Consider the following 9,756-nt stretch of genomic DNA (forward strand, 5'->3'; position numbering starts at 1 on the left):
TGTAATAAGTTTGGCATTACACTTTCCTAACAAACAATGCATCACATTTTGGAGGAATCAAAATTTGGAAAATGTCATTCAACACGAATTGACCTCAAAGACGATGCTAACTGAATTTTTTCATATGTGCTCAATAAATTCTAAAGCAAGATCTTATTTTTATGCCAAATTCCCATAACATTATGTATGGGACAAAAGAAACAAGTGTTGGTATGAAAGGAAAAAAGTAAAGGTTATTGGACGTATAAATGGTGCAAATCCTACATAAGGAGAAATGTATTATTTAAGATTATTGCTCAATCATGTAAGAGGACCTACTTCTTTTAACTATTTGTTAACGATTAATGGAAAGATTTGTTTCACATTCAAAGAAGCAGCACAGAGAAAGGGGTTGCTTGAATCAGCTTAGAGCAACTTTGAGTGTTTGAATGAGGCTATGAGCTTCCAAATGCCATATGCTTTGAGAAGACTTTTTGCAACAATCTTAGTATATTGTGAGATATCCGATGTCAGAAAATTATGGGACACTTACTTTGACGCGATGTCCGAAGATTTTAGGAAAGAAAATGATGGCAACAAGGAATTTTTGGTATCAAAGACATTGCAAAACTTGAATTTTATTTTGGAAAGTATGGGAAAAAGTATTCATGTTTTTTATTTGCCAAGAATAACTATTGAAATAGATGAGTACAATGATGATATTTGTACAAAAGATCGAGAGGAAATGTCTATTGAAATCTCATCTGACGACTTGTTAGCTCAATCCAAATTAAATGCAGGGCAACGAAAAGCATTCTCAACAATTCTCGAGCGCTTATATTCCATTGGAAGTGACCTTTTTTTTTTGTCAATGGACCTGGTGGAACTGGGAAAATATATTTATATTGTGCTTTGCTAGCAAATGTTAGGCAAAGAAATATGATTGCCCTTGCTACAACAACTTCGGGAGTTGCAGCTTCGATATTACCTGGTGGTCGAACAGCTCATTCCCGATTTAAAATCCCAATTGATTTGCATGAAGAAAGCTATTGTACAATATCAAAACAAACTGGACTTGCAGAACTGTTACATGTAACACGATTAATTATATGGGATGAAGCACCGGTGGCAAAACGGATAGCAATTGAAACTGTTGGTAGAAGTTTACAAGACATAACGGGAATCCAAAAACCATTTGGTGGAAAGGTGGTTGTTCTTGGAGGAGATTTCATGCAAGTTTTGCCGGTAGTTCCAAAAGCCACAATTCAAGAAACTATTAATGCAAGTTTAGTAAAATCTTATTTGAATAAACAAATGCAACATATGACTCTAACTGAAAATATGAGATCAAAATCTGACCATGTTTTTAACGATTTTTTGCTACAAGTAGGCAGTGGGATTGAACCTACCGATAGTGAAGGCAATATCAAAACTCCCGATGAAATGATTATCAAGTATAGCAAAAGTGATGAGGAGTCTTCCGAAGAATGCTAATAAATCACATATTCCCAAATCTAAAAGAAAATGCTGAATCAACAGCATATATGACAAGTCGAGCAATACTTACTTCGAAAAATGAATATGTTGACAAGTTGAATGAGAAAATTATTCAATTTTTCCCAGGTGAAGGTAAAACATATACAAGCTTTGATGAAGCTGTTGACGATACTCATAATTTTTATCCCCAAGAATTTTTAAATAACTTGACTCCAAATGGAATGCCTCCACATCATTTGGTTTTGAAAAAAAACTATACGATTATGCTATTGAGAAATTTAGATCCATCTAAAGGCCTGTGTAATGGAACCCGAATGGTTTGTAAGGAATTTGAAGAAAATGTCATCCATGCAGAAATAACTGTTGGACATCATGCTGGAAAACATGTTTTTATTCCAAGAATACCTTTGTCTCCTGCTGAGAATGAGGGATATCCTTTCCAATTAAGAAGAAAACAGTTTCCGATTCGTTTGTGCTTTGCAATGACAATTAATAAGGCACAAGGTCAAACTATACCAATTGCTGGTATATACCTATCACAACTTGTGTTTTCACATGGCCAATTATACGTTCCATTATCTAGAGGCACTTCAATGTCCGCTACAAAAGTCTTGATAAAGCCAAATTCAATCACAAATATTGATGATGCAAGAACAAAAAATGTTGTATACAAAGAAGTTCTTCGTCAAGGTTCATAATTTCATTAACTTATTTGTCAGAATAATTTTGATATTGCATGTATGAATTTGATATATTTACTAAAAAATCTGAATTTGCAGACCAGGAGACGGCCACAGTCAAGGGGAAAGAATGGAAGTAAAAGAGAGTGCATTGCAAAAAATGTGGGTGAAAGGACAAAGCTTAGGTACGTCGAACTTGAAGGTTTTACCTTTCGTTCTGATTTTCACAATTTTTCAAAACAATTTCCAATTGGCATCGAAGAGAATCAAAATCCATTTTCGAACAAAAAATTGAGCAAATAAAATAAAGCTCACTATTTGAATTGTACTACATCCTTGGAATAGCTTCCTACATAAATAATGTTATCTGTTTCTCACGTATTTTTGTATGTTTTTTAAGTTTCAATGTGGGATTCGATAACTTTAGTATTTGGAATAGCACATATACATGTTGCGAATTAATCGGAAGATGTATAGCAATAAGGCTATCAAGATATAGAAAAATTATGTCATATAAAAATTTCTGTTAAATTATTTTTTCTGAAGTATGCCGGTCATATTGGACTTTGGTTATTGCTGAAGTGAACTAAGCTTTGTTGAGCCACACTATATTACTAATATTGACACATGGGAGTTGAAAGAATTTACCTTTAGACTCATTGATTTCTTCTGTGTTATTTACTTTTTGAAACTTTATTGTTTTCTTTTCTGTTTATTTTTCAGAATGTCAAAAGTGAATATTCTATTTTATATAGGACAAGTCATGATTATGGTATTTAAACATGTTTTATCTCTATATATTACTTCAGATTGACATAGACATGGAAGCATGCAAGAGCTTTTTCCCAGCAATGCCCAGCCTAAAAAGGGTTGAAGCAGATAAAATGAGGTCCTCTCTGTTTTCCTGGTTCTATACTATCTTGTAAGCATTTTTTCGGGACACACTCGTATACCAAATTGCTATATTATTTGCAAAGCACTTAAAATTACCAGTCTCATGTGTTGTAAAGGGTTGTCAATTATAACTCCTTCAAAAATCAATTGTTTAGGAACTGTGAATTTGTCAAATCCATTACAATTCTTCCGCTCTCCAGTATGTTATGTTTAATTTTGCATCTGTAAAGACTGATGCTTGTTTGTTAAATAATTTACAAATTTACGTCAACTCACTGATTTAATAATATGACAATATATGAAACTTGGTAATGATGCACAATTAATCTTTATGCTATTGCATGCCTTATATGAAATTTTTATGATCATGATGTCATGTTACTTATGCATATCGCATGTGCATAATGTCTGTTGTACATGTGTATCTGAGGTATGTTACGCTCAGACATGTTTGGAGTAGCTTAAGTGCGTAATATTCAGGTTCCCCTTCTTCCCAGTTTATATTAAAGGCTTACTTCAAGTCCAAATCTAATGAATCTTGCTTAGGAATTAGCATATGTTTCTGTGTTGCTTGAAAAGCACAGGTTCAAGTTTTGAATGAGCATGGGAAGTGCTTGATGTTCCTAGAGAACAAAATGTCGTGGTTTTTTTCGTCTTAATTGTAATCATGTATTATTTTTTTCATGCAATCTATAAACGTTATCTTGCTTGGTTTCCTTCAAGAGTATTTTGATTTTGAACTTGAATTTTAAGCCATTTTTTGATGTTATTTGTTTTATATCATAAATTTTGAATGTAGGGGTTGGCTTAGAGAAAATAAAAAAGGTTCCCCTGGAGATTTTGAAGGAGTAAACATTAATATTTATTTTTAAAATGTTATAAAACAGTCATCATTTCTAATCTTATTTTAATTTTTCTTACAATAGATATTTATTAGTAACTTTTTAATTTCATTTATTTATATTGTAAAAAATAAAAATTTAAAAATTATATCATATCAACTCTTTTACAAAGTGTACTATGTAGAAGAATCACATGGAAGGAAGGGGTGTATAAAATCTCCTCACGACCACTGAAAACCTTAATTTTTTCTTGTCGATACAAACATATATCTTTTAAATTATTATTATTGTGTATTTTTTTCATTCTGCCTTCGTAAAATTTTCATCGACCTCGATTGTATAATTTGGGTGAACATTGGTGTTGGCTTGTGTATATTTTTCCATTATTTGAATACTTAGCTTGATTTATTTTCAAATATTCCTGTGATATTTGTCGGAAGTTTGAGCTCTTTAGTGATGGTTTACACTTGACAGAGGCGGTTTACAAATTCTTGGCCCAAGGTATACTTGGAGGGCAACACACTGTTCCTCACTTCAATACAATATGTTGTTTCACAATCTGTACTAAGATTGGTTTGATGATATTTTGTATTAAATAAAAAGAGAACATTTTTAAATTTGAGAAAAAAAGTATTTTTGGTTTATAAAAAAATAATATGAGATGATAATCTGTAATAAATAAAAAGATAAAATTTTGTAATTCGAGATAAATAGTATCTTTTATTTATCAAAAAACATAATAGATGAAAATCATTAATTAGTTTCAAACTACTAATCTCTTCTTAACTCATTTATTTATCAACATTTAACAACAATAAAAGTGTGTTCTCACGTGCAACGCACGTGTCTTTTCTTAGTTACCATAAAAATTTATTTGATTATTTTTATTGACAATATTCAAAATTTATACATATTGATTATATTATGAGTTGATTTGCGATTCATAATTTTCATCCTTTACGTTAGTTATATCACGGGTCTCACCGAACATCTAATTAGTTGTATACCCAATGCAAATATATTCTACAAATTTGATTGTAAGTCCGATTTTTATCAGATTCGGATGCAGGAAGAAAGCAAGAAATTCATAGCTTTCTCCATACCACAAGGACACTATATCTGAGAAGTATTAACATTGGGATTGACTAATTCATCTTAGATATTTTAAAAAAAAAATGAATAATCTATTTAAAGATTATTTCAAATTTATATTTGTCAATATTGACGATGTTCTAATTGCGTCTAAAAATATGGAGGAACATATCAAGTATTTAGAGATTTTCTCTAAAGCTTGAAAGGAAGAAAGACTGGTTTTATCTGAAAAGAAAACAGTCATTGTCACAAGAAAGATTGAATTCCTCGGAATAGAAATCGACGAATCTGGATTAATTTTGCAGGATCATATAATAGAAAATGTGCAAAATTTTCCAAAAGAGCTAAAAGAAAAGAAACAACTTCAAAGTTTTTTTAGGACTTGTTAATTTTGCTGGGATGTTTATTAAAAACCTAGCAAAAAACAGGAAAGAATTCAGTCCATTACTGAAAAAGATGCGAAATTTATATGGACGAAAGAACACACCCAGGGACTTAGCCAACTCAAGGAGATTTGTAAAAATCTTCCAAAAATGGCTATTCCCCAGAATTAAGATGATCTGATATTATATACAGATGTCAATGATAGTTGATGGGCGGCTGTTTTAACCAAGCTCACACCAGAAGGAGAATAACCATACAGATATTGCAGTGGACTTTTCTCGAATGCAGAAGCCATAAGATGATATATCAACAAAAAAGAATTTTATGCAGTAAAAAAGACTTTTGAAAAATGGCCATTTTTTTTACTTGCAAAGAAATTTACTTTAAAAGTTGATAACACACATGTAAAAGCTTTCTTGAGGAATATAATAGAATCTAAACCCAAGAAGGTCATATTATTAAGATGACAAGCGTTATGTCAACACTAAATTTTTGATATTGTGATTATTAAATCTCATGAAATATTCTTGCAAATTTTTTAACAAGAGATGGGCAGCGGTGATATCGATGCCATCATAAAATGCAAAAGTATTTGAGGGAACACATTGAAATGCTTCAAAACGAGTTTAACAAGCTTGCCCTAAATTCAGAATTTGCGGGTAGGCTACAACAAGCTGGTAAGAGAATTGTCTCTGATCGAATCACATGATGTTTACAGGCTTATACTCAGCTATGGTTTGTAATACAAAGGCCTATCCTCCAAGGCATTGAGAAGCCACTGGTTCCCAAATGGTGAGTTTTTGAGTACAAGACTCTAGACCTGGAGCAGAAGATTCAAATACCCCTAGCACAAGTGTTAAGTCAGGATCATCTCCAGATGAGTCACCTAAAACAAAAATTGAAACTCCAAATTCATATCTCGAGTCTTCAAGTCAACCCTTCACCTCGGGGTCGAAGAGGGAAATATCAATCTTAGAACTAATACATACATGAGGAAATCTAAGGTTGATACTAATGAAGCTACGATTTCTCCATTTCAGGTTTATCAACAAATTTGGGAGAAATTAAAAATAAACGTAGACATTAACCCCGCCACAATCAGGGTTGATGTTTCATGAAAATATCCTAGGATATGGATGAAACCAAATTCACATCCAAAGGAAGCAAATGCCTGGTATGAATTCGGGGCACTTGCATCGGTTTTTACTACGTCACTCAACTTCCCCGAAATTTCCGGACTACCTAAATGGATTCAGGAAGTGGTTCATGAATTATGGGCAAATAATGACTATTTGTCCGGAGGAGACATTATGGAGCTATAATTCTTTAGTGCAACTCCAGAACCAGCAGGAAAAAGTTCTCACGAAGTCTTTCATTTCATCAAGTTAAGGAGGCCTGATATTAATGTTCAAAAATTCATCAAGGATCCTCTGATAGATGAAACACCCCTTGTTGCTTCAATAACTGAAGATGACATATCCACCAGAAGAGCATGGGGTTTATGGGTCTGTCTAACCGAGATGGACAAAGTCAAGTTTCTGTTTAAGTTTTATCATAATTCTTTAAACGGATCATTATTGTTAAATACTATGACAGGAAAAATAACAAATTTTGCAGAAGATTTGTTTGAAGAGAAAAGATATCTTTTGTGGAATAGCAAGCTGTCGGGGAGTAAAGAAACTCATCGAAAATTCTGCAACATGGCTTATGTGAGAAGATGGTCAGAACATATCTGTTCAGAATGTCCAAATCAAAAGGAGCCATAATTTGGTAAGGGTTTCAGACCTAGGTCGGACAGAAAGCATCATGCAGAGACAAGATCAAGTGATGAAAGACCACAACCACGTTTTCCTCGGGGACATCAAAAGTTTAAGATTTTCCGACAAAAATAAGTGGACATGTGACCCCAATCACTTTTCCCCGACAAAAGCAAGTAGACATGTAACTTGTCCACTAACAAAAAGACTTAGACCCAAATGCACTTATAAATATAGAGTAAATGGGAACAAGAAAACCACAGAAGAATTAAAATGAAGTTTGTAACCAAATAAAAATGTATTCTACATATTTTAAGGTTTTCAAAAGACGGATTAAGGTGGTAATAAAGCAACTGATGATTTTCAAAGATCTCTACAAACAGTTAAAAAAGAAAGGAATGAGATCTCAATTGATATGATACAAACACATATATACTAGTTATGCCATTAGATAAAGATGGAAGAACAAGCTGTTTCTAGATTAATGATCTAGAAAAGCAAGTTTTGAATTCCGGAATTCAAATCCGCAAATGACTTCTATAGATAACAAATCAGAAGGAAGATGAAGACATCGTTCAACCTCTTCATTTTCTTTCAAAACGTTGTAAGATTTTCTCTTTCTAGTTTATGTGTGTGTTAACTTCGGCTACTATAAGTAGCTAAACAAGTTTCTCCTCCTCTACAGGAGGTTACTATGTAATAATAGTTTGTTTGTTTGAATAAAAAGACCAAGGCTTTTGCCCCTCTCATGTATTAGTTTAAAATTGAACTATTTTACTATACACCCCGAGGTAGGAAACGAAACAGGGTTGTGCTAAGTTCTTTTGAAGAATCTCTGTGAGAAACCATCGGTTGCAATTGTGTGGCTAGGCTATGAGGAGCAGTGTGTAAAATCCGGTGAATATAACCCGACGATACTCTGGAAAAAATATAAACTGTTCAATTTAATATACGGAAGAATGATGAGCCACTTATATAAAAAAATCGATAATCGAAATTTGGTATATAGGTTAGAAACCTTGCATAGCTGCATGTTTTGAGGCTATATGTTTGTAAGAACAAGCTTGATAGGTAAAACAATGCCTCGTACCATAATTATGAGAATCGAGGATATTTTTGAAAATTTTGAAAAATTGAGGAGTTAAAACAAAGATTTGAGGGAATGGAGAGTAAAAAGAAGGTTAAGTATGAAGATGTGGAGTGAATACCAAGTTGCCCTTATATTTTCATCCAAAAAATTTATATACTAAAAATATAGATAATAAATTTTATATTATACTATATATTAAGCAACAATATCTTATTTATGCTGTTTATTTAGTATTAATATATTGTACATGCATGCAAAACTCGCAAAAACACTAGTATTAATATTATGTAAGGCGTGAAGATTAAGTGAAAAACGAAAAATAAATTATATATCACTTTATATAAAAAATTAGAGACCCTATTTTGTAAAATAAATTTATTGTTTCTCTGTGGCGTAGGGAAAAAAATTTAACTAATTTTTTTATTACTAGGAAATATATATATATATATATATATATAAATTAAATAGACATAATTTATTTTTATTTTTTTAATCTAATCTTAGGTTTAGCTCAACCTAAAGCACCTTTTAGTTTTTATCGCTTTAAAACAGGCCTACTCTATATATAGTTTGCAAAAACTTGTGTGAGACAGTCTTACGGCTGATATTCGTGAGACGGATCTCTTATTTGAGTCATGAAAAAGTATTACTTGTTATGCTAAAATTATTATTTTTTATTATGAATATCGGTAAGGTTGACCCGTCTTACAGATAAAGATCCGTGAGACCGTCTCACAAGAAATCTATTTTATATAGTTTACTTTGGTTTCACCGAAGACTATTCAAGGATTTCTAATTTATCATTCATCTAATATATTTTAACATAAAAAACATTTAAAATTCATCTACTTCAAAATATTTTTTAATTAATATGTACATCATGTTTTGAGTATATTTTGACAATAAGACGCGCATAAATTTTTTACTACCATATTCCAAAATTTAGTAAGTTAGAAACATTTGAACTAAGAATGCAATAGTTAAATTAAATTTTGAGAAATCAAAATTTCAAAACCGACCAACGACAACTTAGGGAAAATTTAGTTGGGAATTTGGGCCGCAGAAGGGAGAACACGATTATCTCATCATAAAATAAAGAAAAAAAACAATTTCCATAATTTTTTCTTGACTTTTCCATGTTTACATTTTTTTCTCAATATATTTTTGAACAAGTTTTTTGTGAGACGATTTAATAAATCTTTTCTTAGAGACAGTTCAATCCTACTCATGTTTATAATAAAAGTAGTATTTTTGACATGAAAAATAATTTTTTCTATAAAAAACCAAATATGAGATCAATATCACGAAATTAATTCGTGAAATCGTCTCATGTGAGTTTTTGTGTATATTCTTTATATTCCACACATTCAAATTAGTTATTGTAATAATAAAATTTTCTTTTGTGAATACATGAAAGTTAAATTCAAGAAAAGGTTGTTGGCATTTCAATGGATTCGTAGAATCACACCACTCAGTCAAAGGAAATTTTTTCAATGAATCCAACAAAACATCATAACGCATTAACTGCAAATCAACCAAAA

At 31.6% G+C, this 9,756-nt stretch overlaps 1 protein-coding gene across 1 annotated transcript; it reads left to right on the top strand.

Annotated features, from left to right (window-relative positions):
* Positions 1 to 918: 918 nt before the first annotated feature.
* On the top strand, positions 919 to 1,473 carry LOC142528282 (uncharacterized). The gene has a single exon (XM_075633328.1). It carries the CDS (start codon positions 919 to 921, stop codon positions 1,471 to 1,473), a length of 555 nt encoding a protein of 184 aa, XP_075489443.1.
* Positions 1,474 to 9,756: the final 8,283 nt, after the last annotated feature.

This window comes from Primulina tabacum, chromosome 16 (assembly GCF_025594145.1).
Source record: "Primulina tabacum isolate GXHZ01 chromosome 16, ASM2559414v2, whole genome shotgun sequence".
Lineage (NCBI taxonomy): Eukaryota > Viridiplantae > Streptophyta > Magnoliopsida > Lamiales > Gesneriaceae > Primulina > Primulina tabacum.

Excerpts from the sequence above, each read along its gene's own strand:
- LOC142528282 (XM_075633328.1), top strand. The coding sequence starts at position 919 with ATGATTGCCCTTGCTACAACAACTTCGGGAGTTGCAGCTTCGATATTA.